At 33.4% G+C, this 21737-nt stretch overlaps 2 protein-coding genes across 4 annotated transcripts in view; both read right to left on the reverse strand.

The window, feature by feature from the left end:
• LOC136808884 (partitioning defective protein 3-like) overlaps positions 1–5608 on the reverse strand; it is a 31031-nt gene extending 25423 nt beyond the window's left edge. For 2 of the 3 annotated variants that reach the window (XM_067065447.1, XM_067065446.1), the window contains exons 1-2: positions 5369–5608; positions 324–425 (exon numbers count right to left, since the gene is read on the reverse strand). In XM_067065447.1, the coding sequence (XP_066921548.1) occupies positions 324–425; positions 5369–5488 (222 nt within the window). In that variant the 5' untranslated portion in view covers positions 5489–5608. Of the gene's footprint in view, positions 1–323; positions 426–728; positions 810–5368 lie in introns of those variants that run through there. The other variant, XM_067065448.1, reaches the window with a different exon arrangement.
• Positions 5609–7044: 1436 nt separating this feature from the next.
• The window catches only part of LOC136808885 (SWI/SNF-related matrix-associated actin-dependent regulator of chromatin subfamily D member 1-like), a 32178-nt gene continuing 17485 nt past the window's right edge, over positions 7045–21737 (reverse strand). Inside the window, exons 2-17 of the mRNA XM_067065451.1 lie at positions 17155–17321; positions 16447–16489; positions 16115–16237; positions 15794–15865; positions 15014–15070; positions 14695–14808; positions 13903–14016; positions 13517–13615; positions 13205–13267; positions 12712–12809; positions 12143–12197; positions 11874–11954; positions 11581–11658; positions 11035–11079; positions 8208–8309; positions 7045–7742 (exon numbers count right to left, since the gene is read on the reverse strand). Coding sequence (XP_066921552.1) covers positions 7686–7742; positions 8208–8309; positions 11035–11079; positions 11581–11658; positions 11874–11954; positions 12143–12197; positions 12712–12809; positions 13205–13267; positions 13517–13615; positions 13903–14016; positions 14695–14808; positions 15014–15070; positions 15794–15865; positions 16115–16237; positions 16447–16489; positions 17155–17321 — 1368 coding nt within the window. The 3' untranslated portion in view covers positions 7045–7685. The remainder of the gene's footprint in view (positions 7743–8207; positions 8310–11034; positions 11080–11580; positions 11659–11873; positions 11955–12142; positions 12198–12711; positions 12810–13204; positions 13268–13516; positions 13616–13902; positions 14017–14694; positions 14809–15013; positions 15071–15793; positions 15866–16114; positions 16238–16446; positions 16490–17154; positions 17322–21737) is intronic.

Here is a 21737-nt window from a genome sequence, read left to right on the forward strand (position 1 = left end):
TAATGTTTATATTTAGATAAAAAGGAAATAAAAACTATTTTTACTTTTAAAGTGTAAAGTTTATAACAAACTTTGGATATAACTTTTCCTTGGATTGAAGAAAAAATATTTAGATTTTTTCATCAACACATAGTCAACATAGTCTTAAGCCAAATGTACTTAATAAAAAAGAAACTGCATGTTATAGTTTCATAGTGGAATAAAGTTATCAAATTCAAATCCGCCAATCATCCTCAAATTTGAAAAATCTTTTACACCTTTAGTAATTAACCTCAACATCCCAAAATTATGGAAATAATACATTTTGATAATAGATGACTTACTGTATCTTTGTCATCACAAACATCTGAGACCTGATCGTCGATATCTAAAATAGCTTGTTCTTCTGTTTGTAGACATTGCACATTGATGTCATTTATATTGTCCTGAAAAGTGAAGTTTATTAAAGATCATGAAAATAATATCAGTTATATAAAAAATCCAAGGATCTCTCCAAAATATTATGAATAAAATAATTTTCTTGTCAAAAACTAATGTTGCTAACTGGCAAGACTGCATAGAATTTCTAAAATTTGACTTCTCTAAAATAAAAGTTTGGATAAAATGAAACTTTGTTGTCTCTTACTTTAATCATCATTTATAACACTTTGTTACCGTCGACTCTGAACTAGATTTTTCAGATAAGCAATTCATAAAGCAATCTATAGAAAACTGTAGTAATACATTACCTGAAACATCTAGATTTCAATCTTTACTGCTTTAAAAGAACTGATCACCGATTTATAGCCTGTTTATTACTGGAAACTGAAAATTCATATAGCTAGTATCACATCTTTTGATCCTAAAAAGTAGTGAAAAGGTGAAATTAACAAATTTGAATCGTCCTTTTGGTGTCATGAAACCATCCACATATTGTCTTAAAAACAATAGTAATGACCAAAAAATACATTCTACTTTAAAATATCATTTATAGTTCCTAGGTTAGAATGCAAACAAAACCCAAATTTCAGGCATCCAAAATTAAAAACTTCAGCATCACAAAAGCAATTGAAAGCATTATTAGTATAAAGGTATAAATTTTTTCTCATCATTTTGATGTTGGTGCCAGAGGACATTTTAACTTGATATCAGCGTATCATCACTTAGGTAAGAATCTAATTCCTGGACTAAGGTAAGATTCCACTGCAAAAGTGATAAAAGACAAAGCTCTGGGTGGTTAAAAAAAAGCTAGAATGTTAGCCAGTTAGCCATATTTGGCACAAGCTATACATGCCATACACAAAACCTTTTACAACAGACTTTTTGCTAGTCAGGATGTCATGTTGAATATTTTGATTTCACATTTTCATGAATTTTAGCTATTTACGCAAAACTTGCAAAATCGCAAGAGTTTGAAATTGTTCGAAATCAGATTTTCAGCATCAAAATATACATTGTAGATATGCTATAAAAATAGATTGTTTGAAATGCGAAGAAAAACAAATTCAGAATTAATTTAGAATTCAGAAAGCTTTATGGCTTGCGAAATTTTATGTTGCAAAAATCAATCTGATTAAAAGTAATTAAAAACAACAACGGATTTATCGCAATTTATGCTCTTTTTTTTATTTTTAGCATGATATCACGTCTAGCAAAAAGTCTATGGACGCTATTGCTGGAAGTGTGGAATCTTACCCAAAACAATGGTATACGTTGTTGTTGGCTAATAGTCACACTAGGAAATCAATCTTTCAGTAAAAATAACATCAGTCATCTACAGAATGTATTCGCAACAACAATAATTGGATGAGAGTTACCTCAATCAAGTTCCTAAGATAATCAAATTTAAATTGAAAACTTGAAACAAAATGAAACGTGCAGCACCCAATCAAAATGTCATTTAATTCCAGAGACATTGATTTTTGTTTGTTAGACCTTGATTACATGTAAATGGGTCAGTGTTTGAGGTCCAGCTATATTCACGGGAAATAGCCTAGCCAGCGATGTGTGGATCTAGGAGGATGTCTTCTCCCTTGCAGATCTTTTTCTTGAAAAGTTGTCCTTCAAATTAGCTTTCAAGGTTTGCTTGGGTCAAATTTTTTCATCTATGGCTCAAAATTTAGGTAATTTCTCTTAGTGTTTGAAAATTTTAACTTCATTAAAAAGCGCAGTTTATTTTTTCATAAATAACTTAAGAAGTTTTGCGCCACATTCTTTGGGTTCCTATAAACTATAATGCGCTTTTGCAGCATTAAATCTTTGATAAGCATTTCAGCAGGACCCTAGTGTGACTAACTGTATGGTGATATTGGAGTACTAGACAAATATTCCTAAGCTGTTACAATATAAACCCTGCCAACATATCAAGCTGACAAAATTGTTCGGTGTTACATTATATACACAAATTTTTTACATTCTTTAGCTTTTTATTCGCGCTTAGTAATAGGACGCACTAGAAACTGACTTACAGCCAGTCTGGTGGTTTGGATTATATGGTGCTGAGTAGAAAGCTTTTCATTTGACACAGAATATCTTGTGTCTGGTGCTGGCAGAATATTATTGCTTTTAATGGAACTTTTATCAAAATGGGATTTTTATCAAAATTGTTTTTTTTCCAAGTTTAGAACTCTTTATTGTTAGTTGGTCTAACAGCATCAACATCTACTGTAATTCTGACACCCTTCTTATAGATAGCTAGATTTAAAAGGTAAATCAGAATCACTGATTGAAAAAAGTTAGCTATGGCGCGCCAAAGCGGAAATAAATACTTTCATTTTGCGACACTATCTTTCATTTCGCGAAACTATCTTTCATTACGCGACACTATCTTTCATTTCGCGACACTATCTTTCATTTCGCGAAACTATCTTTCATTTCGCGACACTATCTTTCATTTCGCGACACTATCTTTTATTTCGCGACACTATATTTCATTTCGCGACACTATCTTTCATCTCGCAACACTATCTTTTATTTCACAACACATTTCGCGGCACTAGCTTTATTAAAATGACACTTTCTTTTTTAAAACGATACTATCTTTTTTTAAATATAATATCTTTCCAAAAAAACATTATCTTAATTGAAACGATACTATCTTTTTTACGGAATACTATCTTTTTTTATGGAAGCCGAGAAGTGCCATCGACAAAAAAATATTTCATTTTAGAAAAAAAGTGACTACGTGTATGCACGCACGGAATCGGGCAAAAATAAAATGTTTTTCCTAAAATTAATTTTTTTTCTAAAACTAAATTTTTCTCTAAATTTAATTTTTTTTACTAAAATGAAATATTTTTTTGTCGATGGCACTTCTCGACTTCCACGATAAAGATAGTATCCTGTAAAAAAGATAGTATCGTTTCAATTAAGATAATATTTTTTTGGGAAAATAGTGTCGCAAAATGAAAGATAGTGTCGTAATAAAATGAAAAGTAGTTTCGCGATATGAAAGATAGTGTCACAAAATGAAAGATAGTGTTGCAAAATGAAAGATAGTGTCGCTAAATGAAAGATAGTGTTGCGAAATGGAAGATAGTGTCGCGAAATGGAAGATAGTATTTATTTCCGCTTTGGCGCGCCATAGTTAGCAACCAGTACAGTAGCAGTAACCTGATAACAGCGGTCCTTACAATTTTGAGATAGCATACTCTTCAGATTGTTACCGTGAGAATGGGTAACTTGCATCAGTGGAGGCTGACATGCATAGCTCTCAAATGAAAGACCTGGCTGGTCATTAACAGTCAGTACCTTTAGCCAAATTAGGAACATTTTTCTTACTTTTACTAGTATTCCTAATTAGGAATCTTATTCCTAATTAGGAAGAAAAAAATTCCTAATTAGGAATATGAAGCAAATACCTAGATTTTCTTCAAAAATAGAAAAAATTGCACATTAAAAAGTACTTCATAAGATTCTTACCATTCCATTTAGGTGGGAAAGAAAGATTACTTAATATTTTTTCATTTATTTATTTTTTGTTCCATTAGGCAATCAGGGGGGGGGGGTCGATAGTAAAATCTCAGACATATATGAGTAGTAAAAGGATTTTTACGAATTTTTACATACCACCACCCAGACTCTTGGAAGAGGTTTTTTACTACCCGGGTAGTAAAAGTTTTTGGAACAATTTGTTATGGAGACCACCTATTTTTTGGTTGCTTTTCGGACTTATTTTCCAAAAAAGCTAAAAAATGATTATTTCTGTGACACATTTTTCACTTAGTGCAAAATCTAATGTTTTGCCCTAGAATTAAAATCTTTTTTATATTATTAAAAAAAAAATTCGAGAATTTTTTGTTTGCAGCAAACAACTTTGCAACAAATAATTTTTTCAAATTATAAAAATTTTCAGATTTTTTCAGAAAAGTCATCCAAAAAATTAAAAGAATTACAAAAATAGTTAAAATTTGCTAATTTAACAGTTTTAACTACCCAGGTAGTAAAAATATTTCAAAATTTAACACATAGATACCACCCATTTTAGTATTTAAAATTTTTTTTCGATCTTTCGTCACACCACCACCGTAGTAAACGTCATTATTTCTGAGATTTTACTACCGACCCCCCCCCCCTAGCGAAAATAACTTGTAAAAAGTTCATGCTAATAAAGAAATAGAAATAGAGAAAGATTGAGCTCTTGACTTGCTCGGGGGACCAAGCTATAATTCCTACAAAAAACTTCACTTCTCCTCTGGTAAATTGACATCTTATTTATAAAACATGGGAAACTCACTTTCTGTTTTTCTTCGTGATAATAAAAACGGCAGTGATAATAAAAACGACAGTTCGTTTAATTCCTAATTGGAATTATTTTTTTGGGGCGTTAATAAATCCACCATCCGCGAATGAAATTTTTCAATTTTTTGCACAGTTATCATATTTGGTATACCGAATCTATTGGTCATACTTGGAATTTGCGAATGTAGCAATAGGATTCCTAATTAGGAATCCTGGTAAAAGTAAGAAAAATGTTCCTAATTTGGCTAAAGGTACTGACTGATCAAAATACAACTACGTAGCTCCGCTCGCAGCTCTACTGTACCATTTTTGTTTAGATTTTTAAATTTTGTATTTAATGACCAGCCAGGTCTTTCATTTGAGAGCTATGCATGTTAGCCTCCACTTGATGCAAGTTACCCAATCTCACGGTATGTTTTCACCCATTTCTTTAGAGCTTCAGCGTGGTGGGTAGAAAACAACCACAATCTGATCTCAGGTTAGTAATTGAACCGCCAGCTGAACCGGCGATTCCAACCTTCCTAAATCCTAATAATTATTCCCAGCTTCTAAAAACGCTAAAGAAGAGTGTCAAAATTAGACGAGTGATGTTGATATTAGACCAACTTACCGTACTTTTATACAAAATAAAGATAAGGTTTTTTGTTACCTTAAAGCTTGCTTTGCAATATCGATTGACAGCTCTTTTGATTAGCTCTGAAACCAGAAGTTCACCATTTCCACATGGAACAATAACTTTGGTAGTATCAAAACAAACAGTAACTTTCATCTTCCATGTGTTCCAGTGTGGTGATATCTAACATTTGTGGCTGATAAAATAATTCTTCTATTCTTAAAGTTTAAACCCTTTAACAAATCAGCCATCAGCCATGATTACTCCTTTTTCTTTCTAAAAAAAAAAATTCTTGTGATTATTCAACAAAAATTTTTTTTTTTATATCTTTATAATCTTGTGACAAATTGGCAAATGAAAGCAATCTTTTCTTTTCACGTATATATAATAAAATATGACGTCTTACACTATGAATCCAACCCAAGATACAAGCACTTGCAAATGATAAGTTTCAAAAACAAGGAATTTCTAGGATTGTTGTTGTTGACTCAGCGAGCGAAATGTTTACACTTTTTGTTTTCTTTTTCAAACTTCAACATTCCTTTTTCACGGCACCCGGCACGAAGGAGAACTTCCAAACAAATGCACAACATCTCATGCCGAGCTCCCCTTTCGATATTTTTCATAAATTCTTTTTCGCAAAGTTGGCGACCCGCAGTGAGCCGACTCAAAAGAAAATCGCTTTCAAAATAACATGAATTTCTATACCGCTCTAAAAGGATTACCTCGTCAAAATAGCGATTAATCTCCTCATTTAAAATGTAGAGAGTACTCAACTCTAGATGGTATTCCCTCTGTGAGAAACTGTACTTTGAAAGTGGTCTGATGTAAAAACACGGAATATGAGACAAGGGATTCTCACACAGCTAATAAAACTTGGGGTTTAAGTTGGGCTATCTATCTCATAGTATTTCAATCGACTCATTTCCAAGTAGTCAATAACGCTGCACGTATGCAGTCTTAAGGATTTAAAACATGTTCTGTCTATCGAAAGTATTCTTGGACTAGCGAAAATCCAAAAAATATTCATCGAAACCTCCTTGTGCTGTGTAGTTTACGTATTCTAATGTAATGGGATGTTCTGGAGTTTTTATAAGATACTTCACTAATTGGTCATTAAAAGTAATAGAGATGACTTATTCTTTAGAGAAAGTAACAAAATTTTTATATTACAGGTTAACAACCTACAAAATCAAAAAAGAGCTTGTAAAAACTCCAGCTTGTCCCAATGTAATGACAAATGATCGAGTTATCGATATGGTATGAGTTATGAGGAGATTAAGCGTTACATTTAAACTTTCGGAATGCGATTGTTAATTAATTTACACGCATTTCATCGTCACGATAAGTGCATCAGATTAAAACGAAATAGAAAACAAAATTGTTTTGTCGTTCACTTGACCAGTTAATTCGTGCACGGGAAAATTTGATTTCAAAAAATATCCTTCGTTTCATGTACTTTTGACAATATGCCTACGAAAATGATTGTATCACGTCCATCAGTAAAATCAAAATTAATGTTCTTGAATACGAGTTTGTCCTTCCATGGAAACTCCAATTTCAACAATGAACCTTTCCCTTAACTTATTTTAGAAAGTCTGAGGTAATACCCCGGGTTAGGTAATACTGGGAAGATTAAATAATAATAATAATCATTGGCCTTCCAAGTTATTCTTATATTGCATAAAACAGTCAAATGGACAAGAAATTAATTTGGAAAGTAAAAAAAAACTTGTTTTTCTTTTCCGCAGTAAATCAGTAGAAACTTCCTAAACGTTCCATGTTATATCGTTGTAAAAATGTATATTCTAAAAATTTAAATAAATATCGACGTAACGCTAATAATACACTAGCAAAAAACGAAAGAACTTATCATTTGCTGCCAAGGGAGACATAGTCTCGTGTAATTTTGCACTGAATTTGACAAAGTATTGTCGTAAGAAAAGCGTTGAAGGGCTTACAAACTGCCGCAATGAGTTTAAAAAAAATCAAGGTGCAGCAATGGATCACACTAAAAAGTAGCTTGGCAGTACGGGTAAACTGATCGCTTAGTCCAACACATTTTCACTGTGGTCTAATCAGTTAAGAGGCACTGTATTCTCATACATTCTCTATTTTAAGCAATATCTTCAAGTGCCCTGTCACTGTAAAGTATTTTTAATTTGGCTCCACGCCAAATGGTTCCAAACTATTTTCAAACATTTCAAGATTAAAATTTTGCGTCCCAATGTTCCAGCAATCCAATAATATCTCCTTTGAAATTTAAGGTCTGTCTGTTTGTGAGCGAAGTGGATGACATTTTATACAGATTGAAATCTGATGATGCTAAAAGTTCATTCGGTTTAAATGGCTATTACGTTCCACTTCTGATTCCCAGGGCTTGTTCAAGCTCCGCTTTCTTTAATTGGACCTGAAAAAGAAGACGAAATTTTAATAAAACAGTGAAATGAGATTTTGAAATAATTTAACCGTATAAAGAGTTCTATATATCGTATACTTGCCTGAGAAATTAATGGGGTCGGACAGATTTCCAAATGACCAAAAAACGCTGGGAAGATTCCCTTGTCAGCGTTTCAGGTCATGAAAAACTGTTAAGTTTGCTTTATGTTGCTAGTCATGGGTTGATGTGTATTTATCGAAAAACAAACAACCTTTATTATTTGCTCTTTCAATTAACTGAAGAGTTTTTTGGAAGATTTGTTTGTTTTTGCAATATACAGTATTAGCCTTGTTGAAGAAGTGAGAAAATATCAGTTACTTGGCCAATGAAGTAGCTCGTCCAAAAGATAAAATCATTATTACGGTGAATGAAGTGAGAGAATATTAATAACTTTGTCAATGAATTAGCTTGTCCAAAAGATAGAATCATTATTACCTGTCGATAGAAATATCTGTGAACAGCTTCTTCAGTCCATGTTTGATTATAAAAGTCAGATACACGTTCTTCTTCTTGGTTTCCATTCGCGTCCGTCATCGTCTGAAGTAAATGGAGAAAAAAACTTCCTTTCAGATATAATTGTGATAAGTAGTTGCTTGGTTTGGGTAGCGAATCGAAGAAGGTCAGGGGTGGGAGGACTAGCTATTGAATCTAAAAGTACACTAGAGTGTCCAAAACTCAAACCTCTATAATCGAATGTCTCCTTAATTCGAACAAGTTTTCTTATCCCTTCAGCTAACAATACTTTATAGCTCCACAACCCTTAAAAGTTTTCCCGCACAGTTCGAGTTATTGAGATTACACTGTACAATGAAGAACAGGCCCAAAGGACTAGTAAAGGACTCCTAGAAGGGAATATTCATTCTTTCCCAGGCAAGAAAAAACATTTTCTGAATCTTGCAGTGAATGATACTCAGCTCAGCATTTGTGTAAAAACCACGATGGATGCACAGCTTCATGAAAGAAGACTCAAATCCTACACACTTTTCTTTTCAGCCCGAAGGAATCTCATACTATTTTGGTCTTGACAAAATACCGCTCAACATTTTCTGATGAAGGGAAGTCGAAATCGCGCAACAACAAAAACATGAGTAATAGAAAATAAGCAGGCAAACTTCCAATTGTTGGTACTTCATTACCATGTACGAAAAGCCACAAAGTATTCACAGGGTTAAGAGGAAGATTGAACCACCCCTCATTGAAAGTACTTCTGACGGATCAAAACATCAGAATAACTATGGAGCAAATAAACAGATTTTGCACCACACCCTTTAACCCTTAAAGTCTTACAGTCACGAGAGCCACAATATATGTCATCAATCCAACAAACATGAAATTTGTTATCGGAAAGGTATTTCAGAAACATTCAAGATTAGGCTTCTGCTCATCCACCTCTAGCGAAAAGAATTCCTTCTATAGGAAGTAGATCTATAGAGGTCCGCGATTCAGACTACATAAGGGTCGGAGGGTACTGTGTTAATTTTATACCCTCACAATGAATTAGGACTCTAATTGGAGGAGACCAAACTGAAACTACCGTTAATTTTTCAGAGGATACAATTCTTGAAATGACGTGATCGGAAATTTACTTTCAAAAGATGGATGATTCTTCTATTTTCCTAGTCTTTATGCATTAGCCTCCTATTTAAAGGAAATTCACCCTTGATACGAGGTCCGAGAGTAAGTTTCAGATGGTTTGATGAACACAAAATTGAAAAATAACGTGTTTTAATTTTCATATTTTTCATATCGTTATCTTTTGGGGGCATGTGTTGACACAAAAGATTCGGCACTTTTTGATCAGGATAAAAAATACTAGTCATCGTCCACAAAAGGCGACATAAACAAATATAAAAACAGAAAATTATCGCATTTTGGTCATCGGATAAACAAACATTCCTCTCGCCCTTAGGCGTCTCAAATTTCCGTATAAAATTCTTGATAAGAACAACATTTGTCACGCTCAACTAAAAATCGATTCATTGCAAAAAAAACTGTTAAAAACCTTTACTTCTTGCTTCGTCTGAAATGATATCTAAAATCTGGTCAATTTAAAGCTATTCATTTATCAACTCTCCCAGCTTTAAAAGGCATATGTAAAGGTCATTCACTTGTTGATATGATAAAATTCCAATAAGAAAAACAGTACAAACACGTTATCGAAAGAAGCTTGTAAACAAACTTTCTGAAATACGTCACTTTCATTGGAATCTGACCAATTTCTGTATGTGTTGACCATAATGAAAGAAATAGTTTATTACTTACCCTTCTCAAGCCCTTCCCTAAACTATCCAAATGAAACTATGCGATGAGTCAAAATCGCAGACTCATTAACATACGAAGATCGATTCACCCCTGCCTCATTCACCACTACTTCTAGTCAGGGACCTTTGACATGGAGTAAAGCAGGCATGTTTAGGTTAACTTGAATCACGTGAGAACGTTGCATTGACACTGTACCAGCTTTTAACAAATGGAATAGCTAAAAAAGATCACGTGACATATTCAACCGTCTTAACCGAGATACACAATTTTTTATGAAAAGCTCCAAAATTTTTGAATCCTTTGGTGTTCCTAACTTTTCGAGTTTTTAGCCTAAAAATATATTTTTTTAAATACATGTTTTTTTATGTCATTTTGCAAGTAATTTTGTCCATTTTCGGGTGTTTTTTTAGGCTACGTCATATCTTCCTTCGTTTCGAGCGTAAAACTCCTACTCTTCGGGCTATGAGCACTGCTCTTGTTTTGAATATTGAAATTCTCCAGATAAATCGCATGCGCACTGAGGTTTTAATGAAACAATAGAGAGTTTCGAAACCTAAGCCAATCAGCTGTGTTTTAAACATTCTTTTATTTAAAATCTCTATTGATAAACATCTTTTGTGAATGTTGTCTATTATGTTTAAACCTATTAATAAGCAATTCCCGGTGGGGATCACTAGTGGCCGCCTATAGCAGTGCCTATAGACCAAGAGTAAGGCCTAAAAGCCTGGATCTGTCTATTGTGTAGACTAGTGTTTTTTTAAGTCCGCAAATCTTTCAAATGTTCTTAACTTGTTCTTAATATTTTGGCCATCGAAGTCTCATGTACTTATATAGTTTGTTTTAATAAAAAAACGTGTATACCACTCAAAAATGATCAACCCCTCATCGATTCTTCCCCTTGTGTGAATATCTTAATCCCAATTCAAACAAATCCTGTGAGACGAGATATTGTGCATCCAGCAAAATATTAAATCAAATCAAATCAAATCAAAGAGATTACCTTTAAATCAGTAGATTGTGACGTCAGCCAGTCATTCATGAATTTCTAAAGGAGGAAAATGAAGGGAAGGAAAGTTGAGTATTTGGTCACTATGGCAATAAAAATTTACCCATTGAAATGTAACATAACCACATTGAATCGGTTTCATATCATTTTCTCATACATATGTAATGGAGATTTCAACGTTTACAAATAAAATGGGAGGGGTCTGATTGAAACATATATGTTGCTCATTGACACATCAAGTCGTGACCCATCTCTTAAAAACTAGTTAGGGGCATAACGATTTGATTGCATTTTTCACCGATGCGTATTAAATTTGAGAGTCACTAAACGATTCAGGTATCGAATCAAACTCTGATTGGCTGAAACAAGACATCATACTTGAAAAGAATAAACTGCAAACATAAGCTAAACAGTATTAATGTATCGAAGTCACTCTACTTTCATTTAAGTAATAACGCTTCATATTTTGTACATTAGGGTAAAGAAATTTTGGCTATTTGGTCGAGATCCATTATGGATATTATAATTAGAAAATCTCACCTGTGGGTTGGTCGAGAAGGAGAGAAAGAAATCGCGATGAACTTTCAATTGATTGATTCCCTCTACTGTCTCATGTATCTACAAAACAAAAAATTCGTCTTAAGGTAGCTAAGTAGGTCTTGCTTTTGAAATTCAAGAAGCACAAAGCAAAGAAGATACGACAGGGTTAGCTTTATCTTGAGATTTAAACACGGGCTTTTCACTCAAACGTTCCAAAAAGGAACAGAAAAATATTGGTTTTACATAGAAAAATTCAAAAAATAAGCCAAAAATCTTAGAATTTGGGATCATACTTTGGAGTCAAGTGAAGCGATTTCTTGTTGGCTTGCTGTAGATAGTAAGAAGTTCTGCATGAGCTCTCGAAGGCTGTCGTCCTAAACATAAAGTAAAAATATTTTATAGAAAATCAAACATTTTACAACGTTTTTACAAATAAGATTTCGTTAAAAAAAACGAGATATCACCACACAGGCATTGAAAAGCTTTGAAATCTGAAAATCTGGTATTGGCTGATTATTATGAAAGCAAATGAGGTTTATTGAGCCCATAATGAGCAACTTACCAGTTCTAAGTCGATATCGAAACATGCAGGATTCTTAGCGTCTGGTTTTGATGGGCTATAAAGAGGAGAAATGAGATTTTTTTAATGGTTGTTTTACAAAACTCGTTATTATTAGTTATTGATTTGTCCATTCAAAGTTTTCGGTTGGAAAGTCCCCTAAGCGTTCTTTTGATGAGGTTTAACTGATGTTAACTTTAAGACGTTCAGGCCTGTCCAGGTATAAGAATATTGAGGTCCTCTCAACACTATAAATAGAAATCATAAATCTGAGTTTAATATGGAAACATTGTTTTAGTATGACTTGCTTAGTATTCGTAAGTCAGACTTTTCTCATTAGCGTTGATCTTTAATTTCCTTACTTAAATACAACTTTTCCAAGCATCGTTTTAACTCAATTTCAGTTACTTTTACTACTTTTTACGGCCTTTTTTAATTACTCTCGTATATGTTAGTAAACAGACTAAATTTTTTTTTTGATTTTTCAAGAAACATTATTCTTGAATTGGTATTGGGTATGTATGGAGCACTCTGTCACCACAATTAACCATTCCGTTCAAAAAAAGACTCACTGTATAATGTAATTGACAATGATTGGATCCGGTGTTAATAGGTGAATACCAAGCCTTTGTGGAATCTCACAAAATTTCATTCGCTCGATGTTGAAAATCTACAAAAGATATAGTAGATTGAAGTCAGACAAATGACTCCAGAAACTGCTTTTATGCAAGTAATTATATTCATCTGGTGGCTGTCGGTGGAGCTGGGAGTGAGGGAGTCTATCCCCTTTTCTAGTAGCGCTAGACCTGGGAGAACGAATGCTAAGCTGGAGCGCCTAAGTTACTCATTAACTAGTCACCAGTTGGCGGTGACCGGGGATCGAACCCACAACCCTTGGATTGTAAGACGAATGCTCTACCGACTGAGCTACCCAGCCATTGTTATGTCACATAAATAAGTGTAGTTACGACCGTTACAAAAGAAGACTACCACGTCATGACTTTTACCAGGACTTGAATCCTTAGTCAAATGAAAAGTCATGTTCAAGAAAAACGATTTTTTTACCTCTTTCAGATACTTGTCATTCACGACGTATTCTCTCTCGTCGGGGTCTTGTAATTTATTTCTCTAAAAATTCAAACAAAAATTTATGAGTATAATTTTGTAAAAAAGCTAAGAATCATGCAAAAATAGTTATCACAAGCACCGACCGCTGATTGATTTTTCGGAACACTTTCATCCCGGGACATTAGTCATTCTTTATCCAACCCCATGTATAAATCTTTTGAAATTCAAACTCCCTTGTAAGGGAGTATGTTTTTTCAGAACCCAACAAAAAACAAGTAAATTCAGAAAAACATGAACGAAATGTCTCACCTTAATGTATTGCCAGATAGCGTTTATAATAACAGGGCGAGTTTGCGTATGGATTCCAAGAATGCGTGCTAAGGGTGCTGCTAATTTGTATTTTGGTGGCTGAAAAAAGAACGAGGAAAGAAATGTCGTCTAAAAACAGCCAATAAATGATTAGGTTGTAGGAATAAATTTGCAGTCAATCTACACAATGCTGTCTATAGGAGACCCTATAGGAAAGATAATCCAAAAACACGAAATATGAAAGCGCCGGTTCAAATTATATGCATTAACAAGGAAAATTAGATTTGTTGTAATATTCTTTTGGTACACATCTTCACAGAGCAAAGAAACCACTTCAAATCAAATGAATGATAGTCAAGAATCATAAAGAATGAAAGACAAGGAACCTGGTAATCCAGCATGAGGAAAATGGAACATTTGACATCTTTGACACCACCGCCAACAACAGCTCGTTTGACCTGAAATCCGTCCGTCTCTTGTGTTTGGGCTGTTCTGTGCCACTGAATTAAGAAGAATGGGAATACGAAAAACATTGAAAAGAATATTTTTCGAAGAATCGAAGTCAGGGTTATGCGGATTAAGCTTAACCTTAGAATAAAAGAAACACTACTTGCCAGGTGTTTGGTCAGGGGGGGGGGTCGATACTAAAATCTAGGACATCATGATGTTTAGTGATGTGGTGGTATACGGCAAAAAACTTTTTTTTTAGTAAATTGCTACTAAAAATTTTTATAATTTTATGTATCTTTTTCAGAATTTTTCGGATTTTTTTCGAATTTTTGCAATTTTTTCAGAAAAATTTCAAATTTCCTCATTTAGAGAAGATTTCCCAAGTTCAATTTTTTTGCATTCAGTGTTCAGTCAAATGTCTCCAATGTTTGCTCATTTGATAAAGCAGCATTGTTTAAGAGTACCAATTTTTGAGAAAAATGAATATTATGTTGCAAAGATTAGCACTCTTGAAAAAAAGGTCAGAGAAAACCAAAATTGGGTTGTCTCTGTGTCTAAATGCCCCTAAAAATTTTAGTACATCCGGGTATTAAAAGACCACTTCTCAAAATTGGGGTGGTGGTATGCAACGAATTCTCGAAAACCCTTTTAGTACTCATATATGTCCGAGATGTTAGTACCAACCGCCCCCCCCCTGGTTTGGTCACAAAAAGGGGAAAATAACAAACCTCAACTAAATGATTATCAGGACCATACAACTCCCTGTCAATTTCGATGACGATGTTTTTGAAGAATGAAGAGAACTTGCGTTTCTTTATCGCAACCGCTTCTTTACTTTCAGACTAAAATCATAATTAGTGAGATTGTGATTACAAACTAAGGCTACATCTACATAGTCGATAAAAGTAAATTCTTTCCTCGATCAATCATTCGGATTCGGATTCAGAATAGCCCACAAACATTTTTATAAGTGCACATCTCTGAAGCATTGTTGAGCACTAGACAAAGCAAAATAAGAACCGAGATACACTTGCTGATGATACGTACGTCTATTAGTCTTCCTTCTACGCGAACTTCCCAATCGGTCGTAACAGTCGTAGGAGTCTGAAAATTTAAGAATAAAAAGTTTCAAATGATAAAAAAGCATGTTTTGTTTGTGTGAAAACGAGCTGCTACTGCTGACCTGTGTCTCATCAAGACAATTAGGGTATTTATTGCAGATAATCCTCTTCGCCTGTACTCAATGTTAACATAAAACAACAAAGCACACAATTTTGATTTTTTGATTTTAATTTTAAAACGAAAAAGACAGAACATATCTCGATTCCAAATAAATATATGTACAGTGGAGTCTCTTTAACTCGAACAAGTCTTCTACAATCAGCGCCGAAATATATTTGCAATTTTGGGTATTTTAACGTTTTTCAGAATTTAAAGGTCGGTCAAGAATTGCCGTTTCAGTACTTCCACTTTGTCTTATTGGATTTTTCGATTCGGAGGGGTTAAGTGGCTTCCAGGCTATATTATGAGCCTTATTGGAACATTTATGAGCTTTTAGATTCTGAGATCTTAAGTCTCAGAGTTAAAACTCTATTTCCGAACTGTACTTCAAAGAACTTAAAAATCACTTGTGGTTTTAAAGTTTAAAGAGGAAATTCCCCTTTTGTGCCAAATATTTCGGCGCCGATTGTAGTCCATTCAGTTAACAGTACCTTACAAACTTTACTCCATATTTCGAAATGTCCTTAACTTGAACTATTTGTGCTCCCCGTGCGCGTTCGAGTTATGGAGGCTCCCCTGGTTGATTAAATGAAACTAAATACTTACAGAACCGTCTTCTGGTTTCGTTTGTTGTTGATAAAAATTTGTTGAAACGAAAAGTCTCAATGTTCGGCATTGCTAGAAAAAAAATTGGTTGAAGAATTTTTATTTCAAAGTAAAATACTACCTATTTTTATTTTTCAAGGGAATAGGAAAGGAGGAGGTGAAACAGGACCTATTTTCTTAGAAATCCTTCTCTGGTGATAAAAATTGTCTTAACTCAGGGCAGACATCGGACACTGTCCGACCCAAAAATCATAATTTTCAAGCTTGCTTTAGCTTGATCGGACATTTTGTCCAAACCACTCACTTGAGAGGTCATGTTACCTTTATTGGTCTTTTCAATGCTTCTTGGATATCCAATCTTTTTCTCATTATAGTTGAATCTAATTTACTTTCGAAAGACAATAAATCCATATATGCTTGAGATTCAGGCACAAGTTCAATAACCTTGAAAAAGAGAAAGAAATCAAAATATCATATTAAAGAATAAATAAATGGGTTAATTAAATAGAAACTCAACGATGATGATGGTCTAAAAATGGATCTGTTTCTAGTAAAATCAACATATGCATAATTATAATTATAATGAAATATATGATTTGTAGACAATAAATAACCTATCATCAAGTTCAAAAAAGTTCAAAATGTTAACAAACCTGTTGGGTAATAACTCTGTCCTTTATCTTCTTTTTCTTTGATCTAGAAAACAAAATTAAAGAAAGATTCAAGTTAAATAAGTTCCCGCTTCTTCCAAAATAATATTCAACTTGAAAATGTCCATGTTGAACTATAATAGTATAAAGAATTATATCTTTTCTGAAAATAATGGCAAAAGTGTCCTTAAATGTAGTCTTTAAGAGAGGATACCGGCCTTTAGCTGGTCACTCTTTTCTTGAACTACTATAGCAAGGGCAGCATTAAAATACCAGCTAATTAACAAAGACTTTTTTGACAGCCATTACATTGTGTAAATTAGATAGTAAATTACGTAATAAGGAAAGTTTCTACTAACAAGATAAATTAATAAAAAAGGGTTTCCACAGTCAATAAATGAAACACCTAGTGGACTTCTTAAAATAAAAAAGGGCTTGTTTGACCTGAAAAGTTCTAAACCTCGATGAATATTTGGACAATACACCTTTTCGACCGTAGCCGCCAATTACCACGCAGGCATTTTTTTGTCCATTTTACCACCCTAAAACTGTCCCAGTCTTTTTTTCGCACCTAAATAAAATTATTGAAAAAAGTGTAAAAAAAGGATTGGATCGAGCTTTAGGGTGGTAAATTAAATAATAAAGTGGCACACCCCTGACGGCGCGACTACAGTTGAAAAGGTGTATTCTTTTCACAGTTTTATAACTTACCCTTTACTTGATCTTGATGATTTACCATCAGCACCTCGCTTCAATCCTTCTGGTGTTTGTGCAGCGCCTATCATGTTCCCTCGCATTTGCATTGCTGCTGGACTTTGACCTGGTCTCATTCCTCTTGGCCAAGCACCTGGAGGCATACTTGGTCCAGCAGGCGAACCCTATCAATGGAAAGAAAATTTTTCTTTGAAGGATAACAGAAGTAATTTTTCAAAAAGATACACACCAAAAATAGCATTCGTTTTCCTACTTTCAATTGGTGATCATTTCATGTTCAAAATGAATCATGGGTAATCATGACTGATTGCAACCTCCTCCTCCATCAGTTGACACAAAACATCCTAAATTTTCTCTATTTCAACTTTTTCTACACTTGAGCAATTTTAAACAATCTTTCTGCGGTTTTAGACTAATAAAGGGCACTGTGCGCCAAAAATCTAACCAAAAATCATGGAAAAAACTAACAGTAAATTAATGAAGCTCCTTCCTACCTTCCCAATGATACCAAACTTTTTAAGATTGAAGCATAGGTTGAGAAATAACAAGCAAAGCAAAATTTAGTGTACACTTACCGTGAATAGACTTTAGTATAAATTTTCTTGGTACAGTATATGGCCCCCAAAACGGAGACAGACCTTAAAAACGTAGGTTGAGGATTCAACCTTTAGATTTATTAGAATTAGACAACTTTTGTTTATTTTGAAAGAATGATGGTTAAACTTAAAAATGAGTATGTTTTTGATTGTTTGAGACAGGTTAAAAATAACATATTTGCGTCTGAAGGAAATATTACAACGCAAAAATTAGATAAAAATTGCATATAAACTCACTCTAGCTCCATGGATATTAAAAACAAAATAAGTTATGAAAATGGATATCGGAAACTTTACACCTAATACCTTTCAGAGGAAACTTTCTACACCTAATACCTCTTTCAGAAAATGCAGATACATCTGTGACTTTAGAAACGAGTGAAAGACAGCTTGACTTAATATAGTTTATAACAAAAAATGAACATTATATATAAAAATTTTCACTGAATCAGCAAAAACGGCAAATTCTGTCATTTTTTACAAAATATAGGAGAAAAATAACTTAAAGCTTAATATTTTCAGTTTCATTTTAAGCTGTTTTCCAAAAATTTTCACAGCATATTCATACATAAATGGAACCATTTTCAAAAGAAACTAGTTTTCAGAAACTTAATTAAATCATTAAATCAAAATTATCATTTTGAAAATTTCTAAATTTTCAGTTTGGACTTTGCATCATCGAAAATCTTGAATATTTTATAAAAATCATAAATTATATACCCATCAGGTCGTAAATTTAAGAGAAAAAAATATATTCATAGTTACTTCCCCTATTACCACTGGACTTATCAATAGTTTGATTTCAACTACACATATGTTTTGGGGGCCCCTAACCTACATTTTAACATAGTATAAGAAAGCCGCGGCTGGAATGATAACATCTGAATTTCTGTTGTTCTATCTCTATCGTATTTGATGACTATTTGTTGATCAAGAAATCAGTAATGTAGCATCTTTAATTGTAAATTTTATTGGTTTGTCATTAATACTCACTTCTCAGTGTGTTTTAAACATTAATGATATGCCCTTGATAATACATTTGCATTATAAAATAATTGTAAAGGAAAGATCAGCAATAAGAAATTCAAACAAGCACAAAATGACTTGGCTGAAAGAACTCAAAAATTAATAAAGTGCCTCGCAATGCCTTCACAATATTTCAGTGAAATTATTTTTGAAATCAATGAAAAAGTACATCAAAATAGTACTGTGAAATTTTCAAGCTAGAACCTTCAAAATTTATCATTCAAACTGACAGGAAAGATGTCATCTTGAATATAGTTCTTATAATTTCAATTTTGGCGAAAAGCTATTGTTTCAACAAAATATCCCTTAAATATGTCCAAAATTAGTTCAAGTGTTCTATTGGGTACAAATTCAAAGATATCTAGCAAAAAAAAGACTTTTTGTGAAGGAAAATAAGAGAAAAATTTCAAAAACTATCTACCAATAATAAAATGAGCATCTTGATGTTCTTATAAAGCTCGGAGACAGAGATGGAACAGCAATTAGCTGAAAAGACAATGCGGTACATATTCCAGCCGTAGCTTTCTTATACTATGATTTTAACAAATAGGGGTATACTGTAAAGATTTAATCAAACAAATTTATGCCCAAAACCCTCTAAATCATTTTTCCAAACCATTTTGTATTCATATCTTTTAAGGAGATCTTGAGAATCCCTAAAATTGAAAACCTACTTTTTGGGGGCCATTAGAAAAAAGCTAAAAATCTTGCTGAAATTGAAAATTTTGAAAAAGAACGGGAAATAAAATTAAATGCACATTTAGATCTCAGAAGTAAGACTCTCATAATTTTCCAATAACCAATAAAAATATTGCCATTTCTAAGTTAAAAAACTCTTGCTACTTACATTTCCATTTCTATTTCTTTATTAGCATGAACTTTATGCAAGTTATTTTTGCTAATGGAACAAAAACTAAAAAAATGAAAAAGTGTGAAGTAATTTAGGGAACTTCTCAAAAATATAATCGATTTTCGATTATGAAGTTCGATTAATGATTCGACTATTTAATCGAATAGCTGCCGTCGTTTAGTCGAATAGCTTCGACTATTTAATCTCCTATATTCGACTATTTGATCTCCTATATTCGATTATTTGATCTCCTATATTCGATTACCTTAATCCTTGTATTCTATTAATTAATTCTTTTTCGCTTATATCTTAGGGATCCTCTCAAAAATATAACCGAATTTCGGTAAAATGGTATCAGTTAAATTCGGCTGTTTAACCGAATCGGTTCTGTAAAAAGTTTAACAACTTCAGTAAAAGTAATTATTGAATTCGCTTGTAGAATTCGGTTAAAGTTTTACCGAAATTCAGCTATAAAGAATTTTACATTGTCTAAAATTATAATAGAGAATTCCACTGACTAAGACAGGAATATTAACAAAAGGATCGTTCGTGGTGAGACAGGGTTATCTTGAAAATTGTTCTTTTAACTACTTAGAGATTCTGAATTTGTTTATCAAGTATTTTTGAATAGCGAAGTACTTTACTCTCTTACATTTCTTTTCAAATCATAATACAGAATTGGAAAGCAAGAAAAATGTCTAGAGAGACCAAATATCTTGAGGTTCAGCCAAGCCCACCATAACCCACAACGAACGAAGCAGAGTGCAGACTTTTACGAAATGTTTGTTTACATTGAGCTCCCTCTGCGTTCTTTCTTTCGTGTTATCACGTGAACTTTTACCAAAAATGAAATACGATGAAATACATGTCTCTTTCTTTTCACGTGATTTTCACTTTTTCTTTCTCCCTTCCTTTGAAAAATATCATAGCATTCTAAAAGTTACATCACATTCGAAACGTCAGAGATCAGGAGCTTGTGACAAATCAGGAGCTTATAAGAAAGCAAAGCCTGTGAGATGCCCTTTTGGAAGCTTTTTCTCTCTTCTACTGGGAAAGCAATCACTTTATTTTATTTTACAACATTTGATGGCTTCTTAAGTCGTTTTTTATTTTGATTATCCAATTTTGTTTTGGTAAAAACAATGTTTGACTTGAGAGCAAAGTTCTATGATAATGACGGTGTAAATCGTGAAGGATGTCTTTGTGTATAAGAAATCCAAGGGAGAGTTAATCTTTTAGAATATTTAACAATTCAAACTTTTCCAAACAAAACATTCGATCTCTTATTATAGCCATTTAAAAAAAACCCGGATGTAAAATTCGAATCTATTTTTGCAAACAAAACAATAAAAACAAAAAAACTAAAAAAAATAAAAAATCTGTATTTTTTCACTTAAACTAGAGCTCTAATCCACTATTCCTCAACATTTCCGGATGGACGAGGACACTACAGCCGACACCTCCATAGACGATCACCCTAGTCAAAATTTTGACGAACTACGATGCTCCCAGACGAAATGTTACGGTTTGGAAGAAAATATCCTTGTTTGTATGGTATGCAACCGCTTCGTGCATTTTAGATGTTCCCAGCTCCCACCGTACCAAATTCAGGCCTTCAAGAATGACATCTCGGAACGAGACCGAATCATCGAAGTTTTCGATGGTAACGAGAAGAAATTAATCAAGTCTGTCCAATCACTGAAGTCGCGTAATGCGAAACTCAAAGATAAGTCAATCGAGAGATGTTCCGTGGACGAGATGAATCAAAAGATCCAAAAAGAGATCACTGAGCTTGGTGCAACCATGAAGGCGTCGATTATTGACGAGATCAAAGCGACACTCTGAGTGTTGAAAACCGAATGACTGTGGTAAAGCAGTCTTATGCTAAAGCAGTTAAAAACCCTTTATTAGATGACTCTAACACCTCCATCAAGGAGGTTATTAGAGAAGCTCTACGAGAAGAAGATGCAGAAGAAACAAATAAACAAAAACGTGTCTCCAATGTCATTGTCCATGGAGTACCTGAACAAGATACCAACATGGACAAGAGCTGGGTGGACGATCTCATCAAAGAAACACATTCAAATGTAACAGTTAACCGTGTTACT

The sequence above is a fragment of the Clytia hemisphaerica genome, unplaced genomic scaffold, assembly GCF_902728285.1.
Source record: "Clytia hemisphaerica strain Z4C2 unplaced genomic scaffold, Clytia hemisphaerica genome assembly, whole genome shotgun sequence".
NCBI lineage: Eukaryota > Metazoa > Cnidaria > Hydrozoa > Leptothecata > Clytiidae > Clytia > Clytia hemisphaerica.